This window comes from Anser brachyrhynchus (genome assembly GCF_964034855.1).
Source record: "Anser brachyrhynchus genome assembly, chromosome: 14".
Taxonomy (NCBI): Eukaryota; Metazoa; Chordata; class Aves; order Anseriformes; family Anatidae; genus Anser; species Anser brachyrhynchus.
In genome coordinates this window covers 11,106,736-11,131,983 of record NC_137709.1, presented here as the reverse complement: position 1 = coordinate 11,131,983, position 25,248 = coordinate 11,106,736, and the positions used below count along the sequence as shown (strand labels likewise).

General features: G+C 53.9%; 2 protein-coding genes across 3 annotated transcripts in view; one reads left to right on the top strand and one right to left on the bottom strand.

Moving 5' to 3' along the window:
- Positions 1-23,971, bottom strand: part of LOC308177803 (beta-2 adrenergic receptor-like) — a 32,354-nt gene extending 8,383 nt beyond the window's left edge. For both annotated transcript variants that reach the window (XR_013939416.1, XM_080555597.1), the window contains exon 1: positions 22,569-23,971. Coding sequence is in view for 1 of the 2 variants with exons in the window: in XM_080555597.1 (XP_080411723.1) it covers positions 22,569-23,742 (1,174 nt within the window). In the remaining variant the exon portion in view is untranslated. The remainder of the gene's footprint in view (positions 1-22,568) is intronic.
- Positions 1-25,248, top strand: part of UBTD2 (ubiquitin domain containing 2) — a 257,761-nt gene that overhangs the window by 66,586 nt on the left and 165,927 nt on the right. The gene's annotated exons all lie outside the window — the stretch shown is intronic.

Here is a 25,248-nt window from a genome sequence, read left to right as displayed (position 1 = left end):
AAATTACCTTTTCAATCAAAGGGAATTGACTATTACCTACACTGTTACAGTGGGACTTCAAAGTGCCCCTGAGGGACATTTCCCAAAGGTTCAAGGGAAGGATGAAGAGAGAAAAAATCCTTCACTGGCCCTAGGCTGTAGATTGGCAGTAGAGTTAACTCAAGTGATCTCTCGTGCTTCCTGGAAATCATGGAAAGCCCCAGCACACTCACCTTTTTGGGGTCCATTGTGATGGATTGCTCCCACAGGGGACGCTTTCAGCCTTTCTTGCTCAGGTTGCCCCAATTCCCAGTCCACACTGAGAAGCCCTACAGAGTCAAAATCCAGATATCCCCAGGGCAGATACTGCACAGGTAGGCTCTCAGACAGCCTGGAGAATTCAAAAAGCCCAGGGTTTCATCTCGCTGTGGAGCTCTCCACCTGAGCTAGTCATCCAGGCTGTCTTCACAGCCAGAGGAGAGAAATGGGCTCCTCTAGGACTCAGTCCTCAGCTCAGTGTAGCTATATGCAAGGCAGCCAAACAACTCTTCCAAGCATCAACCAGATTTAGGGTGAAGTGAGGGCAGAGCAAAAGCCTTCCTGCATCCCAGGCGAACTAGACAGTCTGTCAACCTTGCATTGCACAGCCTGTGCATCTGAACAGAGGTCTTCCGACTGAATAAAGTCTGGTGCAGACCGTCTACAGATTGTCCCCTCCTTCCCTTCATGCTTTTTCAATGTCTCATTGGAAACTTTTTCTATTTTATGTTTCAGCAAACTGTCACCTACCATTTGCCAACAATTCTTCCTGTAATCTTTAAATACGTTAAAAGAGCAGGGTGTAAGAAGGATCCTAGAGTGCAACAACATGAAAGAAACCATCAGTTGCTTCTTCACAGATCGAAGTAAAAGAGGAACCAGTTAATGCGTGATAAAAAGCTGAGGTATAACATAGGTCAGAAGGAACCACAGAGCGCATCAGTCCCAGAGTTTGCCTGCTTTATGACCAAACCTATTTGAACGGAAAAAACAAAACAAAACACTTTCAGTTTGCTGTAACCCAAACCTGTGCTTCAGGGCCTGTCTGTACTTGGCTGTACAGGGTGACACATGGTGATACTACTTGTTTTCATTTTGTTGCAGGGCTCTGACACAGCACCTTCCCTCCACAGAGCCCATCCATGACTCCAGATACAAGTCGCAGCTTTGGGAATGTCTGGCAGTGTCTCTGAGCATTTTATAATGAATCTGTCAGCTCAGGATTCATTATTACTCAGTAGTATTTTTCCTCTGTCACTCTCATCGGCTTGTGCTCATTTTGTACTCCTTCCCCCTGAGCTCTCCTAGGGAAGAGGCATCCAGCAGCCAGTGCAACCAAGCCAAACTTTGACACAACTTCCCAGTTGGTGTCAGCCCTTAGCACATCCCCAGCTTGCTTGCTACTAGCCAAGCACTGACTTAACTTCCCATCTCCACTTTTTGGTTGTTATCAAACTTCTCTGAGTCCTCTTTGTCCTTTATTACCAGTTGGGGAACACAGATCTCTCACCACAAGGATACACTCAAATCTGCCAGGGGCTCCGTGAAGATCACCGGCTCTTCAATTGATGCAGATGACACCACTAAAACCCATACCTGGATCCTCCTTTCCTTTAGTGAGAAACTTTAGAAAATGTCCTCATCAAATCCTACATTTGAAGGACTTCTTTTTCCTGGCAGTCAATCATCAAAGTAACTCTGGAAAGTAGCCAGAATGTGGAACAGCTGCAAAGCAACAAGATTTTAAAAGCTATGTTATCTTACTTCTCTCTTGTTTGCTTGCCCCAGATTTTCTGAGGGGGTTGTTTGCTTCCTTTTTGATTTTTGGGGAAGTCAGAAGGAGATGGTTTACTTTGCTTTTTTTAATCATTTAATAGATTGAAGGTGGTTCCCAACAGAATAGCAATTTTCTTTGAAACTATTAAGTCAAACTGCAAAATCTTGTAGTCCCCCAGCAGAAACTCTTGACTGTCAGAGAGCTGGGAGCCCTGCGGAATATTTTTTGGGGGTTTTATGGTTTTTTTTTTTTGGCAAATGATTTTCTTTGCTGTGTTTTTCTGACAATAGTGCAAAGTGCTGCTCTTGTGCATTCAGTCTGTGCAGTTGATAGACTTCACTTAAATGTTGCAATCGTGATGTTAACTATAAGGGCAAGAAGAAGGACTACAGAAAGAGAAGACACTTTCCGAAGCCTTAATGGGAGAGGTTGCCTGTGAAACATGAGCTACTGCATGCACACATGATGTAAGGCAAATGACTTTCTTCACTGTTGGAAGCACTGAGACAAGGCTCCGTGGAAAAGCTGCAACACAGCCAGTGACAGGCACTCAGCCCACACAGATCTGATAACTGGGCACCTTGCTGCTGGGTAGCGCTGCGTGCATTCCCCCAGGGCTGCATGCATTCCCACACAGCTGAATGCATTCCTACAGAGCTGGACGCATTCCCATAGAACTGCACATTCCCATACAGCTGCATACATTCCTACAGAGCTGCATGCAACCCCATTCTGGCCACGTGTGAATACCACGTATATGGGATCTCCCTATGCTCTCAAGGTGTAGAAACATGATTTCGCAACCATGGAAAAAAACGCATCCTTTTGATGCTCCGCAAGCCTGCAATCATGACAGAGTGTGCTGTTATAACCAAAGCCCTGCACGCCAGATAATGCAGGCAGTGCATTTGTCTTGGGTTGTGGCAAGACACAAGCTTCCTCTCCTTGGTGTGACGCCAACATACACTTCTCTTTAAGCCGGGCTTACACCCAGTTTCCTCTGATGTTGTTTCAACTAATACAGACTTAAAAACAAATCAAACAAGTTACAATGAACAGAAAGTCCTTCTTCCCGTAGGAACAACAGAAGACTCAAACATCATGCACACTCCTCCGTCTGCTCTGCGTTCAGTACCCTAGTGAAGAAAGGTGCTGGGATGGGACCTCAGCTCCTCGCCTGCCACAGTCAAATGCACAGCTGTGAGCAGCCTGCTCTCACTGACCCTGCTTTGGGCAGGGGGCTTGGACCAGATGATCTCCAGAGGTCCCTGCCAGCCCCAGCCATTCTGTGAAGCTGTGAAACGCACCAGGTAGCACTGCTGTGGGCCAGGCCCAGGTCATGTAGCATGAAAAAGGGCATACATGGAGACACTGACGTCTCTTCTTTCCTGCCAGCCAGCTGTGAAGTCGCAAAGACCTAATTTTCCTTTGAAATGCCTAGATGCTGCCCTCTGGGTAGCACACTGAGCTTGCAGGGCTGTCAAACACATTAGGTGCCATGCTGGCATGAAGGGGCGCTCTAGTGGCAGTTTCCTTAAGGACTCTTGAGGCTCCCAGTGAATTGCAGCAGCAAGAACCCTTCACTTAAGTGCCACTCTGTTATTTAAGTAACAAGGTGGTCACAACCAGCTGAAATAGAACCTCCCGATGACTTTACAACAGTGTTTTTCCCACTAACTCAGAAGTTCTCCATTTTCCTGCTACACTGGGATTTGTTGCTAGGTAGGCTATGTCCAGCCCCAGGACACAGAGGTGGACCACCATCAAGACAACCAAACCTAAGGGCTGTTAAGGCAGAGATTAAGCCCAGGTGCTTCCCCTGCCCTGCTTTTAGGTGCAAATTTATAAGTATGAATAACAAACAAGGGCCCTCTGGGTGAGAAAGGGCCAGGGATGGGAGCAGAGGTGACAGCGGCACATCAGCAGGTGCTTGCCTGTGAGTGTATTAAGAAAGAAGCATTTGTGACCAGCTGTCCCGTGGTCACTCAGAGCACAGAATCTCTCCTTTTGGGGCAATCTGACAGTCACAGCTAGATTGCTGTAACCTACGTTCTGCCTCATTGAACCAAACATTTCCAGGATGGTTTTCAGCCTTGGACAAGGGACCGGGACACTGGTGGAACTCAGGGCAGGTGAAACTGGGCATTGCCATGTCCCCCTTCAGAAGCACAGAGACTGAACATCCCCGTTAGTGCTTTGCAGTGAGCTTTTGTGATGCTGTTGCGGTTCCCTGGGCCTCTTCCTGGGCAAAGAGGCAGGAGCAGAGTGCGAGATAGGAGGATGTCCTCCCCCTTCCTCTCAAGTGCAGCTTCGTGGCTGTCCCTCTCGCAGGCGCTGTTCCCATGCGAGGCTTGGGTGCGGATGATCTCCGATCCCAAGGGCACGGGTGGAATGGCCTCAGATGTGGGAAATGGTTTGCAACCTTAAAGCCAAGTCCTCTATCCTCAGGCAGCCTGTGAATCCTGCGCTTGCCCCAGGGCTAGGCAGAGGCACGGGGAGGCTGGAAGTGACGCTTCCATTGCTCGTTGCCGGGCCCTGCTGAGCCGCAGAGGTTTGTTTGGTGTGCCAGGAACTTGTGGCCACTGGGGTTTCCTCTCCTGCTGGGAGAAGCTGAGAAGGAGGCAGGTGGCTTGTGTGCATCCAGCTCCGACGCTCCTGCCTGCCCCCACGCTGCTCTTCTCCTTCCTCGGCAAAGCCCAGCCTGAGACGTGCAAGGAGCGCTGACCCCATGCGATGCCAGAAATGGTCCGGAGCGGGGCCAGATGGAGGAAACGGCCCCCGTGGCTGTCCCCCAGAAGGAAGGAGCTGCTGCTGCCTGTGGCTGCCGGCACCCTGCTGCGTGGCCGGCGGTGCTGCCGCGGCGTGGTCCCACCGCTGGGAGCGAGGAGGAAGGCGTCTGCCTGCTTGCGTCAGATCACAAGTATTTCCCTCGCTTTCAAAATGCTGCACGTCACCTGCCTTTAGTCGGAAAGAAGTGCTCTCTCCCACCCTGCAAGGAGGGGCTGGGACCTGACCGAGGTCGCTCAGCTAGCCAGGGCCGCTCACGACAGAAGCCTGGTTGCCAAATCCTTGATCTTCAGCCAGCTCCCTGCACAGCTCTGGCATCTCCTGATGATCCCTGAGCTAACGCTAGCGCTAGTTTATGACTAACATGACTAATGAGGTAATGCGAACGCTAGTTTGGACTCAGAGATGTAGCAAATGCCGTTTCACTTACAAATAAAATTCTTTATTCAAATAAATCCTTCTCCTTAGGAGATCTTATTCTCCAAAGCTGGGCATTATCAACCTATTTAATTTCTTGGGGTCGGGATATGGCAGAGAGGACAAGGGACCAGGCAGGGGCTACCTGTGAGAGGTGACTATGGGGGAAATCCAGTTCCTGGGGTTTCAAATCAGTCAATCGCTTACACAAATCTGGATTTGGTGGGAGCGTCCAGGCACAGATCAAAAGCAGCAGTTCCTAGATATGATTTCAGTGATATATTTTCAATCAGCCCCGCTCAGGAAGGAAGGAGGGAGTCACCAGTTTCTGTTCTGTTCATGTTCTGCTGCCACGTGGCTGTACTGACCGCAGAGGGATGTGGCCTCCTCGCAAAAACAGCAAGGGGGCATTTCAGGGGTTGCCCAGGGTTTGTTCAAGGGCTCAGTTTTTCTGGTCAGGCTAAAGGCATGCAAGGCAAGTTACCCTAATGAATGGAAATCAAAATGGAAAGAGAAAGTGGTGAAACCTTAATGCTACAGCAGGGCAGGAGGTGCCCTCTGTTCTCAGGCATGACTACAGGGCCCAGAAATGTCAGGGCTTCTCTTTCAGAGTTTTAAGTGTTGACGTGGCAAGGTGTTGGTGCTACTGCTGGGAAGTAAGGGACGTGCTGCTGCCCCTCGGGACAGCCCCAGCAGCTGGAAAACTCAGCGCTGCCACAGCTGGGGGGGCTCTGCAGGGAGCAGGCAGCAGGAACGGGGGAAAGCAAAGAAAGAGGAAGAAAGAAGAGTCAGTCATAAGGTTTTGAGGTTTTCTTAAGGCAGATACTGGAGGACTTGCATGGTTTCCTAATGCTTGGGGAGAAGGCATTTACGTAACTGTACATGATTCAGCACAAAGAAACCATCTGGAGACAGCAAGTCCTTCCCCTCCGTGTCAGTGGCGGCACTAAGAGAGCATGTAAATAACACAATGGGAATGCAAACAGTGTCGCCATCCCCGTCACAGCCTTCCTGCACGGCCACGCTGCGCAGCAACCCTCCTGCAGGACACACGGAGCTCCAGGGAAGGCAGAGGTGGCATTAACCCCCCAGGGAGCTGGCATCCTCCCCGCACATGTCCCCAGCCTGCACAGAGCAGCACGAAGCAGCTTTCCCCCGAGCTGGGGACTTACAGGGTGCCTCCTCTGCAGCAGTAGCTTCTCACTTCTCTTTCTTAAGACCAAAGCAAGCCTGGAGGCTCCTGAATAGCAATGGAAGCAGCCTGCTCTCATCCAGCCAAAGAGGCAGCAGGAGAGAAGGCTGGGCAGAGCAGAGCCTGAAGAACAGCAGAGCCCAGGACTGCAGCCGTACCTGAGGCTGGTGGGTCTCCTCGTGGTGCTGTCTCCCACACAGAGCACATGGGAAGCTTTATTTTGAAGATCAAATGACACGTTAGGTCTCTGGGAGATCCTCGCAGTAAGCTATTTCTGAGAGGCTTCAGTATGGCTCCAGTATACCACATCTAACGGCACTCTTCCCCTTCCCACGATATGTGATCTAATAAAAAAGAACCTATTTTTCACCTCTCGCAACAGTAACCTAAGAGCAAACACGTGCATTTCACCCTGTGTATGCTGAGGTCACACGACCAGCTTGCAGTGGCAGTTTTCTGCAATCATGGTTATATACTGGTGCTTGGAGGATATCACTCCCGGGAAGCCCAGTGGCTCTATCATCCCGTTAAATCGGGGAGGAACACATGAGGAGTACATAGGTGTGTGGGCAGGAAGTGAGATGGAGCGCCGCCTGTCCTTTATTCCTCTCTTGTGCAGTAACTTTTTCAAAAGTGGCTCTGGAGCTTAAGCCCCATTTTCAAAATTACCTTGGGAAATCATTCACATTTACTCCCCACATGAGTAACTTCATGAGAAGAAGCCGAATTCCTTTTCCCTTATCCTGCTCATCCACATCAAAGGGTGGAGCAAAGAGGCCTGCGCCAGGGCTGATAAACACTCCCAGGCTTTCCAGGGCTAAACCTGTGAGGAAAATGCTAGGCTTCACCGTGGCGGAGCTCCCTCTGCACCTTGCTTTCCTTCAAAGCGAAGCTGCAGCTGCCCAAGCAGAGGCTGGTGCTCTGAGGTGCTGGACACAGCTGATGGTATCGCAGGCAGACACAACACCGCCCCACAGCAGGCTGCTGTTTGCAGCACAAACAGCACGAAGGCGACTGCCAGGAATCCATGGGTGGAGCGGGCATCGCACCTGGGTAAATACAGCCCCAGCAAGAAGGCCCTTTTTTTCCCAGAGCCCGGCTTCGAGCTGGTGATTGCACCACATCAGCCCTCGGGGGCTTTTCTGCATTACTCTCTGGCAAGCGACTTCGTGAGTGAGTGAGCAAATGGTTGGCATCTGCCACGGAGCTATTAGAAGACTTCCCTGTGAGGTGGAGCTTGGCTTGTAGATGATCTCATGGTTTCAGTCACGGTGACCTGCTGCACTTGATGGATGCACCCCTTCCTCCAGTGCCCCCTGCTCCCGCCCTCCTGTCATTCCTGTCTACAGATGGGTTTCCAGCCAGTGAGGCTGCAAGCTCGAACCTGTCGCTTTCCACTGCAAATCCCAGTCGCGCACATGACAACAGCAAGACCTGTCCTCCTGGCCCCCAGAAAGGGAGCTGGAAGCGAGACAACCCCTGAAGAAGGTAACGAAAGGAGAGGAAGAGCCCAGCAACCCCCTTCCATAAACATGCAGAAATGGCAGGGGCAGAAGGCGAAAGGGACACCAGGTTCTAATTTCAGCGATTTATTTATTGCAATTTCCCTGCTCTTTAGGAAGGGCCAAATCTTACCTCATGGCATCATGACCCTGAAGCAAGTGCAGGCTGTGAAGCCCAGCTGTAATCCAAAACCCCATTTAAAACATGGATGGTCCCAAGGCTTCTGCAGGCTGACTGCCCTGCTATTTATTTATGAGGCGTTCAGGCAGCTCAGCTACAGCCCTCTGATGGTCTGATACAGGAGGGCTTTCAGGTTTATTGTATTTTCAATCAGTTGCATGGTTGTGACAGCACTGACATCCGAAGCCCTCTGGCTTGCCTACTGGAGACTCACCAGCAGGTGAATATCAATAATCAGCTGTCTGATTCCTCCACACCTGAGCCTGAGATACAAGGGCTCACTGTGATGGCGAGAGGAAAAAGTGGGCTTCAGGATCCCTGGAGTTTCCAGCTCTGCGCTAAAACGGCCAATAAAGAACCAGTGACATGCAGAGGAACTGTTCCTGTGGAAGGAAAAGGAAAAGTTCCTGTGGCACGGGAATCCATCCAGAGGGAGTCCACATGGAAATCACAGCAGAACTTTCCATAAATTACTGGAAGTCGGACGTTAACAACCTCCTTGTAAGGAGATACAAGGTGGAGCAAGTGAGATGCACACATAGATTCGGCTTTATTCACCTCACCTCACAAACCAGTCCAGCCAGCCCTTTAATCACTCAGCAGCTCATCTCCAGCTTGTCTCTATTTTTAACAGTGCTGTGCTCGTAGGAGCCGCGGGTGGGGATGAGGACACCTGTGGTGACAGGCACCCTGCTGGCACAGGACGTGGGCAGAGCCCCAGCATCCCTCTGCTGCCCTCCTCGAACAGCCGGAGGGACTGAAACGCAGCAATGTGAGCAAGGGGGTGAAGTTCAGGGGACACAGGAATAGGAAAACGTGTGCTTCTGGGGAGTCCCAGACCTCTGTCCAGGGGAAAGGTGGGCACCCCGTTATCCTGTGTAGGGCAAACAGCACGAAGAGCTTATGGGTGACTTCTGAGCACAACGTGCTCATACATGTCTACGTTACAGCAGAGGAATCCTCCAGAAATGCACGAGATGAGCTAATATGTCTAGTTTCTGTTAGTCATCTGCTTGTAACAAACAGTAATTGGAACTTCTGGCTAAAATCACCGGGGGTTTCCTCAGGCAAAGCCATAGCTTGGACCTGGCTTTGCCGATGCTATAATTAGCAGGAGTACAGAGAGGTACCCATTAGCATCCGCCGACTCCTCTGGCCCTATTTGCACTGATGGCTGTGATGCGCTGGCTTCTTGTATCACCCACGGAGGAACGTGGCATCCCTGGATGAATCACGCAAGAAGCAGGGGGGAAGGAAGAAAGCTCTCTGCAAATGCAGCTTTTTTTTTGGCAGCTGAAGGAAGGAAATGGGGGGAGAAAAATTTAACCACTGTTTGGGGTTAATGAAACGCTTTTGCAGGGCATTGATGTTGCTTTTAGATTAGGCGGGATCACTCTAAACTCTCTGCAAAATCTAACAGTTAGTGACTTTCAACTGCAACTCGGAAGTTTCCTTCTTGGTGCACAGGGTTTATCTTATCCGCTGGGGATCTCGCCCCGGTCTCTCAGCCTGCTTGTGGTGAGGCGTAACGCCGTAACAGCTCGTCTCACAGACAACCTCGCAGCACTCTAGGTAAGCTCTGGCAAAGTCACAAACGGTTTAATCATTAAATGAAACCGGATCGGGCTGAGGTTGAGATTCCTGCTGCGGCAGCCAAGAGATGACAATACCTGGCAGTTGTAAAGCATCTCTCCTCTCCAAACTCCCTGACACCGCTTGCAGAGGCATTGCCCTTCGCGGCTCCACGCGCCCAGCAGGCTCCATCTCGCATCCCGCGCGGCGAGGCACCGCGATGTGCAGTGAGTTACGGCACCGGAGCGCAGCCCTCGGCGCTCTCAGCTTCTAATCTGGTGCCTGCATCGCAGATGTTTGTCACCACGGAACATGCTGATATTTTTGTGCAGTATTTCTTCCTGTAACTCAACAAGCACCCCACATAAAAGCCTTTGCGCTTTAGGGAGGGTTGAGGTCTTGAGGAATTAAGAACATCTCGGCACTACTGGCTCACCCTTGTTTCCGTAACACCACAATATAACCCCAAATGCTTTTCAGGGATGGCAATGGACATTGGAGGCTGAGAGCATCTCGATGTTACTCCAAGAACACCTTGTACATAAGGACAACTCCAGTCCAGACGCGGACCATGAACAGGTTTACACCCCTCATATGGCCAGGGTCGTGCCCAGGTCCCGGTCCTGCTGGGCTCCCTGCAGGAGGCCCAATGTCTCTTCAGGCACAGTGAAGCTGCAGGGCCCTCTGCACATCCTCCTGAGCTGCTAACAGCAAAACCACCTCAGCAAACCAGGGCTGATGCTAGCCACACAGCACGCACCCATGTTACCACCAGTGCCGCAAATAGCATGGCTGGAGCAGTGCAAGGGAGCAATGTGGGCACACCAGGAGAGATGAGCTATGGTGACCTGTCCCTTCCTTGCTACAGCTGCCGGCCGGCACATCTTGCATTGTGGAGACACCCCCAGACAACACACAAAATGCAGCCAACGAGCAGCAAAACTTCAGGGAGCGATGCTGGTGCCAGAGCCCAAGCAGCATCCCTGCTGCCACCCTGCTGCCCAGCCCCTTCCTGCGGCTCTCCTGCGGGGAAAAACTGGCTGTCACCACCTGCACCTTGCAGCTGCACCTCCTGCTTATTGCCAGGGACATTGCCGGGCCACCGCAGGAGACGGCTGTCCCGATTTGTCTCCGTACCTGGCAGGCACGCTGGCTGCAGAGGCTCGCATGCTTGCGGAACAGCAGGTCCGCCTGCTCCACGCCCTCCCTAATCGCGCCTTGGCAGGCAGCGGGGCAGCTCCGAGGAGGAAGCAAGCTCACGTTAGAGGAAATCGCTGCTCTACACAAAGCTTCAGCAACGCGGGAAGGAACCTGGGGACTGAGAGGAAGTCGGGAATGTGTTGCTTTAAATAATCCTGCCTTGCGCCAAGGATTAGGAGGGGGCTTTCCAAAGGCACGGCCTTGTCCTTGTGTCTTCTACTGACACGAGAGGAGGAAAGAGATGCTTTAGGAAACAACCAGGTTGCAGGACTCAAGGGCCCCAGCTCCAGAAGGAGAGGGTTGGAAAATGAAGGAAACACAGATGGTGTACTAGGGCAGAGAACTTATTTTTGGAAATTCCTAACAGATTGCCCTCATCTGCTGGCCATCACTGGTTTTCTCTGGGCATCTCTATCAACAGGTGGGCGCTGCTAATAGAAAATACATTAAAAATGCTTTTTAAAAGCCACCTTCTAATTCTTTCAGCACTCATGGACATCAAAAGTTAAAAACCCCAGCTAATGCCAGCCAGAGCACAAGCAGGTACTACACAAGCATTTGTCTGCCCCCATTTCTGAACCATGATGGTGCTCTCCCCAGCTGAGGCTGTTCCCCAAAAAGCAATGCTTTCAGCGGGGACTCCTTCCTTGGCCGTTTGACCTGTGGCCCTTTGTGGGATTCAACCCACCCCTTCCACAGGGTCACTTTCTTAAAAAAACTGCTGTGCAGGACACATTTTTCACATGACGCCAGCAGAAGTCTGCTGGGACGCTCCTAGTTGCTGGGACACCCGTAGTTGTGAAACCCTTCTTCCCTCGGCCACCCTTCCTTTGAGCCGAGAGCTGCAGCAGGCTGCAGGAGATGGCTCTGTGCCCTGGCTGCATGGCTGTACCTGGGTCTGTTCCCTTTTCACTGTCTGAGCACGTGCTCGGATCCAAGAAAAACCTCCCTGACAGATCAGGAAAGTTAGGAGAGGCATTTCACCAGCATTTCACCAGCAGCAAAGAGCATTTCGACGTTTGGAGATTTTACTCTTGGTTTTACTCACTGCTAGCACAGCAAAGGTAATGTATTCTGGTCCATCAGCCATGCAGGCTCCTACGTAGGCATCGTGTTGGCAAAACACAGCGTCTTTGCCAATATTTCCCCCTGCGGTTTGGACCAGCAGCTGCTGGCTCCTGGCTCCCACTGACAGCTCCATGCGAGCTCCGGTGCTGGTCTCAGCACGGTGAGTGTGACGTGCGGCTCGGGGCCGGCGGCAGAGGTGAGCCCCACCGGGATGTTCCTTCCCAGAGCTGCTGCTGGGACGGGCTCTGCTCCCAGTCGGAGCAGCTCTGCCCCACCGTCCCGAGAAGACAGAGGCAGCTCAGGATGGAGGAGAGGAGGGGATGAATGGTTTTCATCCCCTCTCACCCACGGTTCCCCAGCATTTCTCTTCCACCCAGAAGCCGTCCCCTCTCCCTGCCTCCTGCCTTCCTTCTCCTCCTGCCAGCCCCAGCTAGCACCACCAGAAAAAGGACGAGAAGGAAACACTAACGCAGGAGGGAAGAGGCACCAGTCAGGCTGCCTGTACTGAAATGCAGATCCTGCTCTCGTGGCATTTTCCAGCCCTGTCTCTTCTCCTTCTGCAATCCCTTTCCAGCTTCTCCCTCCTTTTCTACAAGGGACTCAGCCTCTTGCTTTCCACCCCAAGTTTCCTGCTGGTGTTTGAGTCATTTTCTCCCCTAGGGCCCATTTCTCATCTCCGTTTGTTTCTTTGTCACCGTTTTACACTCTCTTTGGGCAATGTTTCATTTTGCCTTTGTTCTTTGGTTGCCTCCATCTGTCCCTTCAGCCATTCTCCTGAATGTCCTTCTGTTTCCCTCCAGTTTTCTTCTCCAGTCTATACTGTATTTATGAATCTGTTGGGAGATGAAAGCTTCCTTACAGACACATGCCCTCAGTAAGCTGCAGCTGTCCAAATCTATGCTGAAAGGTTGGCTTTTCCAAACAGATTTATCATTATTTTTCATCTCCTGAGATTTGCAGTGTAAAGGGAACCTTTAGGCAGAAAATGTCTCCAAAAATCACTCTGATTTTGATACAAGCCTTTGGCTTTGCACATCAAATCACACAGGAAAATCTCCAAAGCTTTGCCACCTGGCTTTAGCCCTCTGAAATCCAACGGTGGCTTGTCTCTAGCACAGGAGCTTGGATGGAGCCCGTCCAGCCTGAGACCAAACCCGAGCAGATGAAATGTCAGCACCCCTCTGGTCCCTGGGGTCCAGGGAGGAAAATGCAGACTGGATGGGGATGCACATGAGCTTGTTGTGCCCCTCAGCAGCACTTTGGAGGAGCCCCACGCTTCACTGGGATGGCAGGAGGACCAGCCTGCACATCGCCAGGATGGGGAGATGTGCATACAGGGCTGTGTGGCTCCCCTGCAAGGGTTTCCGCGCTATAAATAGGTCCCGTGAGGATCCCCTTTTAACAAGGGTCTTCCTCTGCAGCAGGAAGCCCTGGAGGGATGGGGAACTAACTGCACAGCCAGGCTCTACGTGGGCTGAACAAATCACGCAGTGCAGTTACCGAGGAACTTGCTCCATGAGTCACAAAATGTCTTTCTGGGGTTCTGCTCTCTCTTTTTCCTGCTGTGCTTCCCCTCCCTGCAGCTCTGCTTTGTCTCAGCTGCTGTGCTGAAGGGGTATGAATTAACTCCAGCAGCTGTGGATTGTGCCCAGCTCAGTGCCTTCCCTTCTGCCCCATCTGCTTCGGTGTGCACTTGCAGCCTTGTCTCTGGATTTGTTTCTCAGCAGGAGACAACAGGACGTCCAGGTCTTGGGTGGGACTTGCCCTCACTGCTCCCCCCCCGTGACACTGCTCCCCAGGCAGGGAGGCTGCTAATATCTCCGTTGTGCAAAAGCCTGGCTAGCTCACAAGTGACTCCACTTTCCAGAAGCAGCGAAGAAGAGGACAGCCTGTGCCTGCGAGGAGAAGATGAGGGGAGGGGAGAGCTGAGCCACAGCACGTCACAGAGAAACGCAGGTCCCTACCGGCGCTCGCTGCAACCCAAACCAGGCTGTGATGCAATGTAAGACACTGCTCTGATGTCTGTGCTAGAAAACCAGTCCTGCTGCGTCACACCGACCCCTCCAGCCCATCCGTGCCAGCATCTCCCTTCCCCTCCCACCTTCCACAGCAAAGATCTCTACAGGCATGCCCTCCGGACCATGCAGAGCATCGACCGAGTCCCTGTCACGACCGGTTGCACCGATTCTGGTAATACAGTCCAGCTCAACAAGGGCACAGAGCATTACACATCTGCTTGGAAAACCTGTGGCCTGGTGGTTTACAGCACAGTTGTCCTTCATGTATGGCAAGCTGGGTACAAAGAGGTCCTGCTCGAACCGGGCTGGTTTACACAGAGCCACTCAAGTCGCCTGGGAAGGTGCTGGGGGAGAAGGGCCCAGCACTGCAAATCCCTGGGGAGAGCATCCTACAACCAGCCCACAACGTCAACAACTCTCTGTATCGAACTGCTGGGGTGCTGCCAGGGTGTTCCTCATCCCAGCACGAGGGAGCTATTGCTCTTTCTCATATTTAGCTACAAAGCAGTTTGTCCTGCCCTTCCTGCTCAGCAGCTCAGCACCCCAGCTTTTGAGCCCGACTTGTCTCTACAAAGAAGAGTCCAGACTCACGTGGAGGCAGGATATTGCTGTAGGACCTGGGTTACGGGGAGATGTCACCACAACCTACAGCCAAGACTGATAGGGATTTATCTCAGCATTGCTGCGGTGCAGGGCTGGCCGCGGTGCTGACATGCATCCTGCCGCAGCCCAGCGGCTGGCAGCAATGCCCTCATCTGGGTGAGACACCGACCTCGAGCGAGGTCCTGTGCTGGAGGGGAGGGATGGCAGCTTATGCCCAGGCCCACCTGAGCAGGACAGCCAGATACAAAGAATGGAGAATAAGGAAACATCTGAACAACAACAACACATTTCCCAAAGAACAGATTTCTACACAGAAATCTATTTTCCCCCTCCCCTGTGCACAGACGTGTTGGGTCCCCCCGTCTCTGCTGCATACAGAAATGCTTCCTTTCTCACTCAGCTTCTATCAGAAAACAGGGAGTATCTCTCCCTGAGCAGTTTGCTTTCAAGGTGCTGCTGTCACTAACCCGCTGCTGTCCACACCGCCGCCCATGGGACCCCCACCCAGGTGGCACCAAGCAGCGTCACGTCCCAGTCCTGCTGGGCACCCAGCGGGGCAGGCACCATTTGCTTCAGTGCCAGCGGGCTTCAGAGGCAGGATGAGCAATAGGGATTTGGGGGCAATAAGAAACGCTGTTGGCAGCATGGATTTTGCTTGGGCTGATGGTTGCAAAACACTAAATATCAAAGTGAGGGCTGTCCCTGCCCAGGGATGAACAAACATTTCTTTCCGCCAGAAAGAGAAAAGATTAAGGAGGGATATTTCACACTCGCATACACTTAAGAGGAAAAAATATTTATATGAGGGAGAAAGGACTTGGCAGGGTTTTCCCAGAGGCCCCGTTTGCTGTTTATGCGTTTCTCAGGACGGGGTTGATGTTGCGGAGCCCAGCGGAGGAGGCCGAGCCCCCCCAGCTGCCGAGGCGGGGGCGCAAGCGGGGGCTGCGCGCAGGCTGCCTGCAGGGCTGGTGAGAGATCTCGCCGAGGCTGCTGTTGCCTACGCCTGCAATGAAGTCATGTCTGCAAGGCTGCAGGTAGCTCCGGCAGCGGCTGCTGTGGTTTCCTAATGACATTCGTTTGGCATGGCTGGGGACCAGAGCCAGGAGGGGGTGCTGGGAGCCTCAGCACGGGCACCAAGGGTGCTGGGAAGCGGGCACTGGGCTCTAAGCACCTCTTAGGACCAAGCCCAAGGTGGGACGTGGTGAGAAATGTTCTCCAGTCTGAACGTCCTGTTTTAAAAGGGTGGATGGCAGCTCAGGCTCCCACTGAGATACTGAAGGTCTGAGTCCCTCTTCCAAACCCCTGCAGTTGGCAGTGGCTCCTGTTCCTAGCTGGAGCTCGCTATCCCTTGAAAGCACAAAGTTACAAAACCATAAATGATTATAATTTGGGCACCTGCCGCGCTTTGGAAGTGCCTGGTGCAATCCCTCCCTGTCCAGGCTGCACTACGATTCCTGTTCTTGTTTCTGGAAAGGAGAAGCCTTGAAACGTGCAGGGCTTGCACTGGCCTTTGCTGCCAACGCTTTCATCATGGTCTTAAGTGGCATAAAGAACGCAAATACTTGTCATTGCAACACGCGGGGCTGGGATCTTGCTTAACATAAAGCATGCTCTTTCTTCACCCCACCTGAGGCAGTGAGAGCAGCATGATAGGGCTGGGCAGCAGGTACCAGAGGAACAGGCTGGGGCTAGGATGCTTTTCCAAAGACCTCCCCAGAAGCTTTTCCAATCCTAATTAGGAGATAAAGCAACCTGAGACAGGCAGGAGAGAGCCACCACACTGTGCTACTGTCCCCCCACTCCTGCAGCTCAGGGCATCGTTGCTGCTTCACCCCATGCTCCTAACCGGCTGCAGTGAAGTTTGCTGAGCCAGGACCAAGGAGCCCCAAGAGGTGCACAGCACCCATTGTGGGCATGGTGAGACCTCGCTCAGGCAGCTCAGAGGGAGCTTTACGGTTGATCCCTGTATGCACTGCCCCTGTGTTTCGCATTTCCCATCCCTGGGCTCTGTGTTGGACATGTGTGCGCTCCTCCCGGCGCTGGGGAAGGCTGGCACCAGAGACCAGCAACAAAGGATTAAAAGCCCAGCTGTCCTCGACCCTGCTTCTTCAGCAGCCCCACTCTGCCACCACATGACTGCGGCTGTTTGAAGTCCAAACAGGCAGCAGAGCAGGTGGGTTTTTAAAAAACACTTTTGCTACGAGCCCTGACACAAGGGATGGAAACCAGAGAAGCCTTTTTACAGGGAGATGCTGAGCACCCCCAGCCTTCCCAGTGCTTCCAGGTAAGGAGGGCTCACAGCACTGCACAAACGAATGAAATTCTCTGCCACTGGAGGCTCCGTGTGCCTCCTGGCCTGCACCAGGTGACTCAGCTTTGAGTTATGTTTCACAGGAGTCCTGAAGGATTCACTGGAAGAGTCTTGGAGAATGTGGTAGATACAGCCAGAACAGCTTCAAGCAAGGACACTTGACTACAAGCATACCACAAATACTCTTTATTTAAACACAATGTCAGTCAATAGAACCTGCAATAAATACTCAAACGTCTGAACATACATGTCCTCATCTATGTATCTAGCCAGCACAAAACACCTTTACATTTCCTTGTTTAGATACAGATCTATATATCACTGTATATAGATAACATATATACACACACACACATACATACATACATCAAAATATATATGCGCTTGTGCAAAAGTGACCTTACCAAGGACAGTAAACAAGTAAATATTTCCCAATCCACTCTCACTGGCAATATTGCACTGAAGTTCAGTTGTATGCTCCTGCCATTGGGAGAGTGAGAAAACAGGAGAAAAACTGAAATTGCATGCATGGAGAAGCAGCAAATCCACTTTTATCATGATCAACAATCCTGATCAACAACATTTGTAAGGGCTTGATGCCCCCTGAAATACCAGGCTTGATTCAGCACCCTTACAGACAGCAACCCCAGCAGATACCCACTGCCAAATCCAGGTGAATCAGGGTTGTGTCGAGCTCTTACAAATAGATCCCATGACACTTACCAGGAGAGATAACCTCCTCCCAAGCTCTGTGTAAACTTGTTTCCAGCATGCACAGCTCTGTCTAGACCCGGGCTGTGTTACCATGACCCCAGCCAAGCTGGCTGTACTTTGTTCGGTGGCAGGCAAACAGCCTCAGCACTGCAGCTGAGGGTGCAAGGGGCAGCAGTTGTGCCCCAGGGTCTGCCTGTACCACCAGCTGCAGCTCAGACCCCAAGGAACAGCTGTAGAGCATCTCTCAAGAGGCAGAGATGGGCAAAATATGCACTGCCCTGCTCTGTAGTATCATGAAAAGCACCTACAGGTTCGCTGGGTGCCCCTGCAGCTGGTGACAGGGGAGGAATGTCAGTGATAAGAGGGTGCAGCTACCCCAGCTGCCAAACGGGGATGTGTGTTCACTGCAAAGTGTTCTCTTTGCCTCCAAAAGAAAGGTTAGGGCTAATGCTCGCTTTCAAACAGCTCCGGTAAAAGGCTAACCGGGGGAAGAAGTGCTCAGCCTGCTGGGCTCAGCTCTCCAAAAAAGCCAAGCTCTCACGCTTAAAGAGACTTTGTTGACAGGAAGATGCCCAACAGTGGCTGTAGTCCTATTCCTGGGCCTGGGAAGCCAAGCACAAGTGCAAAAACAGTGATGAAAGGAACCTTAATCCTTGCAAAACACTGGTCTCGGGGAGCCAGGGGTCACACCACCTCTCTGCCGAGCACAACATCCAAGGCCAGGGTGGTTTTTCAAAACAGCCCTTGCCCATCTAAACCTGAAGCACCACCCTCGGATACTATGCACACTGCAAACATGAAGTGCAGGCACACAGCTCTGACAAGTTAGCAAAAGATGTGGGTCAGCCGAAGTACGAGGTGCTTCCCCAGGGCTGGATGCTTCTGCAGACGGCTGGGGAAGGTGCAGACCCCCTGGCTCCCCCTTCCCACCCTCCCTGTCCCGGGACACAGCCAGGCTGCTCGGGAAACCTTTGCTTGCCTGCTGCTTTTACAGGGACGGCACTTTCTATTTGCTGACAGAGAGCAGAGAAGGGAACGTGGAAGGCAGGACATCCTCCCCCCTGCCAGAGGAATGAACATGCTCATAAACTCATCTCCTTGGGAAATGGATTCATCATACCAGTTAACACAAACACGCAGAGGCAGGGGACTGGCAAAGGGAGGGGGGAAAGCCTTTCCCTTAGCCAGTGCGGGTGATTTGGGCTCCTGGCAGCTGAGTATTGTAATATCAGAAGGGCAAGAGATGCTGGGAGAGAGACTGCAGCCTGCTGTTTACTCCTAGCCAGCCCTGTCAATGCCCTCCCCCCTACAGCAAAAACATGTCCCTTATAGTAAATAAATACATAAATAAGCCCTTTGAAAAGCACAGCGACCGTGACGTGGCAGGGCTGAAGAGCACGGCGTGTGCCTGCTCGCACACCCACTCCGGAGGAGCGGGGCTCTCCTTTCTGCACTACTAAGCCCTGGCCTATTTTCAAACATTTGGGAGGATTTGGTAACTTAAGTCTCTTCCCTCCCTCCCTGCCGTACCCACTGCCTGGGCAGTGCCCTCAGGCAGGGCTCCCACGCTTTCCTCGACCAGAGGAGAAGCCCACACGGTCCGGACCTGACTTCACGGGCTCCACGTGCCCCCCAACACCCCACAGATTTGTAGATGCCACCAGGTGGGGATCTGTGCCCAGCCCACCCCCCCTGTGCCGCTCTCCTTGCACTCTCACAGCTCCCCAGCAATCAGCAGGTTGTATTTCAAGACCCGGGCTTCCCTGAAAGCGAAAGGGCTCCAGGAATGCTCCCAAGAGGCAAAGGACCGACAGAACTCGCGACACTCTGCCCGCTGTGGTGGACGAAGCCAAGACAACTCCTGACGCGGAAGCTACAGCTGCCAGAGCGGGGCCGCCCGCAGCAAGGACAGGATTTTTAACACAAAAGCTGCATTTGTGACACTCATCTTGAGCAAGACGTTAAAAGCAGTAACAACCTGTCTGACTGCGGCTGAAAGGGTGAACGTACCGCAGCGCAAAGCTCCAGTTTGTGGAGCCCGCCCGTGCTCTGCAATACCGTGGCAGTGGTGTAAGGTACAAACCAGCAGCACCCAAGGCAGCCTGGTCGGTTTGCCATTACAATCGGGTATTTCATCACAGTGACTGTCCTCTAATTAAGTCACTGCTGTGTTTTATCAGATGTACTTAACCTGAGCCAACCCTCTGCTAGTGCAAATCCCAAGTACCCTAAAATCACTGTAAGTGGTTAGTGTCCTGACTTAAATGTTCCATTTTTGAATGCCTAGCATACATCTATAAAATTCTTTTTATTACAAAATATTTTAATAGGCAAAAGGATTCCTTTATATAGCTTATCTTTTCAACCCTGGAACAGGAAAGGTTTGTCATGTTTGGCTTTATTGGTGCCACAATTTTTTGTCCTCAATTATTTCTCTTTTGGCTCCCGCTGCCTCCAGAACTGAGCAGTTTGTATTGTACCCGTTTCGCTAGTGCTGCCTTAGAGGAACAAAATCAGTTCTTCAACACTCAGACTGCATTGCAAGCCTGACGTTTCCTAACACTGCGACTGAGCACTGCAACACAGAGATCAACAGACAAACGTCCCCTGTCCCTTCCACCTCTGCGCAATGGACACTGCACGGGTTCTGCAGCTAGCCATTGCTCGTCTCCCAGCTGTGGCATACAGCACCATCTGAACTGTGAATATAACCAGCCAGGCAAGCAGAGTAATTATTTGGACAATAAAATCCTGGTCCACAACACATGCTATTGAAATGCAAACAGTAATTAATAATGGTAAAAATACGCAGAGCCGCTGAGATGCGGGCACCGGATCTCTCCCGGCCCTGCCTTGGCACAGGACCTTGTCCCGCTGCGCTCCCGCTACAGCCTGCATTCCCCCGGATTAACGACAGGAGAAATCGATCGTGACAATCAAGAGGTTAATTTTCACTTCCCCCAGAGTGCTACATGATAATCATGACCTGCAATGAGCTGAAGCGCACCTCTAACCCACGCGGGGCACCTACTCTGACCCCGCAGCGCAGGTCCCTTCCTTTCAGCCCTGGTACAGTAGGAAATCAGAAGCACCTGACCCCACACAGCCTGTTAATGTGTCCTGTTAATGTGTATCTGAGGAGCAAATGTTTTTGCAGACCAGGGGCCACCTCCTCCCTGTGGTCACACGCCGTACTGTGCCATCACACCCCTCGTTTGCTCAGGTGGCTCACGCTGTGATCTCAAAGCTGAATGCAAAGGAGTTGGGGTGCGCTGGGGCACTGCTGACGGCCCCACCAAGGAGGGCACGGGGGCAGGCACGGCATCAATGCTGGCAGCGAGAGGCCGGAGGGATGAGCTCTCTTGGGCACATGCCCTGCCTCTGTCTACCGCGAGCTGGAAAGGCTGCAACGGAGCTGAGCCAGCACCCATCACAGCACCAGAAAAGGATCGGGCTGTTACAGCTCTTTGTCCTTCCCAGCACCCTTTCCAAGCAGGATCAGGGCTGCTTTGGGAAAGATAGAAGGGAACACTGGGAGCTCCTTCTCCCCTTCCCCACAAAAGCCGGGTGGGGCTTTACCATGAGGAGTGCTGAGGGCTCACGGATGAGCCTGCCGCTGCCCTGCACCTTGCAGCACCAGCACCTCCCCTGCCCCAAGCTGCCCCTACAGGGGTGATTCCCCTGCAGTGCCCCCTGGGGCTGCCTGTTCGGGTGCCAGTGCTTGGGACAAGTCCAGAGCTGCAAAGGGAGCCACGGTCACAGAGGGACTGCAGAGGTGGGCAGGCAGAAATCCCACTCCCTCCCTGGCCAACCCAGGCCAGCACAAGCTGCTTCCTTGCAGCGCTGCCCCCCCTCAGCAGCAGCACAAGCAAAACCCCCGGAGCTCAGGGCAGGTGCCTGGAAGTGCATCGGGAGAAGAGCCCCCATGCATGCAGTGCCCGAGCATCCCTCCCACGGGACAACACAGAGCACCGATCTATTTCTCCTCCATCTCCCCCAAGTATTTCTGAAGACACCACACTTTCTCATTCTCCTTGAGTCCCCCCTCTCAAACTGCAGCTGAGTTTGAAGGCAAGGGGGGAGCCCCATTTTCCCAGCTCTATTGCTGCTCTCCTCCAGTCTGGGACTGTCTGAGAAGAAGCCCTTAGCAGCACAGCGCAGCACAGCCCCCTGTCCTGTCCCGTCCCACAGCCTGCACCTGCCCGCTCGTGTCTGCGTGCCCCTGACAGCTCTGTGCGCCCGCCGCCAAGTTTTGCAACCCGGGAACAAAATGCAAAGCCTGCCGCAAGGGGGAAAAAAACCCTTAACAAACAAACAAACAAACCTAAAGCCATCCCGCGGCCAGAGCTGTGCTTCCAGTCTGTCAGTCCTCTGCAACAAAGTAAGGAAGCCCTCCTCCCTGCCCACCTCCTCGGGCTCTCTGTCACTTGAGACCTGAAGTTAAACAAACCGGGCAGTGAAAAGCTTTGGCTGGAATCTCAACAAAAGGACGGTCTGTGACTGTGACAGCATCTCACCCAGCTTCCCGGTACCACATTCCTGAGCCCCACAGTCACAGTCCCACATTCTGGGCAAAGAGTCCATTTATTTCTATAATTATTTCAGCAGAAACTCCTATAGCACTTGGCAGAAGACGCATTCTTTGTTTCTGTGAGTTGTTTAAACAGTCCCACCAGCAGCAATTGCAGCGGGTCAGACACAGCTGACCGAGTTACACTCAGCCCTGGTTTAAGCATCCCTTCCGTGGGGAATTAGGCACAGGGTGCCCTCTCTGCTGGGCTGGGCAGTGCTGGGAGCACAGGACTCCTCCGGCAGCCGCCCAGCCGCTCACACTCTGGCCATGAGGTAGTTCAACACCAGACACTGTCAGGAAGTTCCTCCTGGGACGAGCTTTCTGCACAGCCCCAAAATACCATACACCCCCCTCCGCTCCCCCTGGCTCAAGGGACCTAAGGTCGTGCGCCTAAATAGGTAGCCTCTGCGAGCAGCCAGCCCACCCGAGCCTCCCCGGGGCAGCCTCCCACCTGCCTGCAGAAGGTTTGCTGAGTTTTAGGTTTCTTGCAGCCTCTGGGTGTTAGGGGTGCTTTAGAAGAGGATCAATATTATTCTTGGGGGTTTTGTTTTTCCTTACAGAGAGAAAGGCTCATCTTTATAACCAGTGTGCCACTCCAGAGCCCATCGCGTCTAGCTACCCGCTAGGCACAGTACCTTTGCAGTGCAAAAAGCCCTCGGGGTTAGGGAAGGAGCCCTCTTCGCAGAGCAGCTCGCAGGTTTTATCCGGTGCCAGGGGGTAGCCGTTGTCCTCCTCGTTGTAGTCGCTCCTGCCGTTGCTGTTTGAGTAGCCATTGGCATACATCTTCAGGGCAGACCTGCGGAGGCACAGGAGCTCCTGGAAGGCATACCTGAAGTCCGGGCTCCGGCAGTAGATCAAAGGGTTGAAGGCAGAGTTGACATAGCCCAGCCAGTTCAAGAGGATGTACACGTACTTGGGTATGATGTCGTCCTGGATGACGTGCACGATGTTGACGATGAAGAAGGGCAGCCAGCACAGTGTGAAGGTGCCCATGATGATGCCCAGGGTCTTCAGGGCTTTGTGCTCCTTCAAGAAGAACTTGGAGGAACGGCGGTGCCCAGCTCGCCCGTTCTGGTCCTGCTCCTTGTTCTGGGTGTGAAACCTCCCCTCACTCTTGTCTATCTTCTGCAGCTGCTTCTTGGCCACCTGGAAGACCCTGGCGTACACAAATACCATGACCACGAGTGGCAGGTAGAAGGAGATGATGGAGGAAGCAATAGCATAGGCTTGGTTAGTGAAGAAGTCACAGCACGTGTCCTTCTCATAGCAGAGGATGGCCTCATCACGGTCTGCCCGGTACCAGTGCATCTGAATGGGCAGGAAGGAGGTGAGGGCTGAGACCACCCACACCACCAGGATGACCACGCGCGCCTTGCTCTTGGTCAGCAGGCTCTGATACTTGAAAGGGGAGGTGATGGCAAAGTACCGGTCCACGGCAATGACGCAGAGGGTCTCAATGCTGGCTGTGACGCAGAGCACATCCAGGGATGTCCAGAACTCGCACCAGAAGTTCCCAAACTTCCACATCTCCATGATGATGTGGCTGGCACCGAAGGGCACCACGGCCAGCCCCATCACCAGGTCCGCACAGGCCAGCGAGGTGATGAAGTAGTTGGTGACAGTCTGCAGGCGCTGAAACCGGGCGATGGCCGTGATCACCAGCACGTTACCAAAGACGATGGCCAACACGATGACCGACATGAGGATCCCCATGCCCACCATCCACATGTCCCGCGACACCGTGGGGTCTGCGGCGCTCTGGTTGGCGCTGCCGTTGCCACCGGGCAGCTCGGTGCCCACCACCCCCATGACCCCCCCCCAACAACCCACCCCTCTCCCCGGGCAGGCGGCGGGGGCTTTTCCCTAGGGCTGTGCCGCCGAGGGGCTGCACATAGGGGACGGCAGGTGCGGGACGGGCTGGGTGCCGGGGTGCGGTGCGGTGCGGTGCGGTGCGGTGCTGTGCTGTGCTGTACGCGCTGCGCCCCGGTGCGCTCCGCTCCCGTCCCGCCGCTCCCCGCCGCGCCGCGCCCGCCCGACTGCCCCGCGCCCCTCCGGCGCCGCCGAATTTATAGCGGCACCCGCCGTGACATCAGCCCCGCCGCAGCCAATAGCAGCCCGCGCCGCGCCTCCTCGCGCGCACCTCGCGCCCCCCCAGGTCCCCACTCCGGTCCGCCCCCGGCCCCACGCGTGTCCCCCTCCCTCCCCCCTGCCCCGCGCGCGGGCTGCGGGCACCCGGGGGTCCCGCGCGTGGGGCGGCCCCGAGGTGTCCCCTCCGTGTCCCGCGGGTGCTCGCCGCACCGTGCTGGCCCCGCGCTGCCCCGTGCTGGCCCCACGCCCACGCGTGCTCCTTGCCGCGGGGTGTCCCTGTGCTTCCCGCACCGCATGCGCCCCCACGCGCTCCCAGCCCTGTCCCCGTGCCTGACACCCACGGGTGCCACACTTGGGTGCTCCCTCTCTCAGGCTGTCCCCACAGCCCTTGCTCCACTCGTGTTCCACGCCACCTGGGGGTCCCCGCACCCCACCCGTGTGCCCCGTGTGCTCCTCGAGCCGGGCCGTTCCCAGGCCATGCGGCACCAGGAGGATCCCCCCGATGCCGGTGCTGGTGCTCTCAAAAACTTTGTCCCTGGCTGGGCACAGGGGTCCGGCCTTCCCGAGAGCCCCCCCCGCCTGGTGACGCTCTGTGCTGGGATGGCACCGGGCCCTCCAGCCCTCGCAGCACCCAGCCCAGCACCACAGCCCTGCAGCCCAGGCAGTCGGGGTCACATCGGAGCGCTGGAGCTGCAGCCTGGCCCCAAAAACCCAGGGCTGGCCAAGGGCATAGGGGCTGTGCGACTGCTGCGCGCTGCGCTCCGCCATGCCGCAGCCAGGCGTGTGTTTAACCCTGGCCACCACCACAAGTATTTCCCTCCAAAGCAAACAAATTTGCTAAATAAGGGCTAAGGAATCCTGCAAACTTCCTTTCAACCTAACAAGATATAACGCTGCCACTGGAGTTTCATTTGTGCCCATCGTTCTGCACTGAAATCTCCCACCCTGGTGCTGCTCTCCCGCAGACTCATCCAGCTGCCTGCAGGCCCTGGGGGCTTGCGGAGGTGCCGGCGGGGCCCGAGGGCTGTGCTTGGCACAGCTGCTAGCCCCGTGCCACAGAAAGGGGGAAGAGACAGCGTTGCCTCCGCATTTACCCCCTGCTACCAGCTGCACCAGCAGCGGCTGCAGCTCAGCGCCCTGGCTGCCGCGCTGGCTGGGCTAGCAGCAAGGCAGGGAGGACGGCTGCTGCCTCTGTTAGCAATTAAGCAGTTACTGCTGCTGAATCTT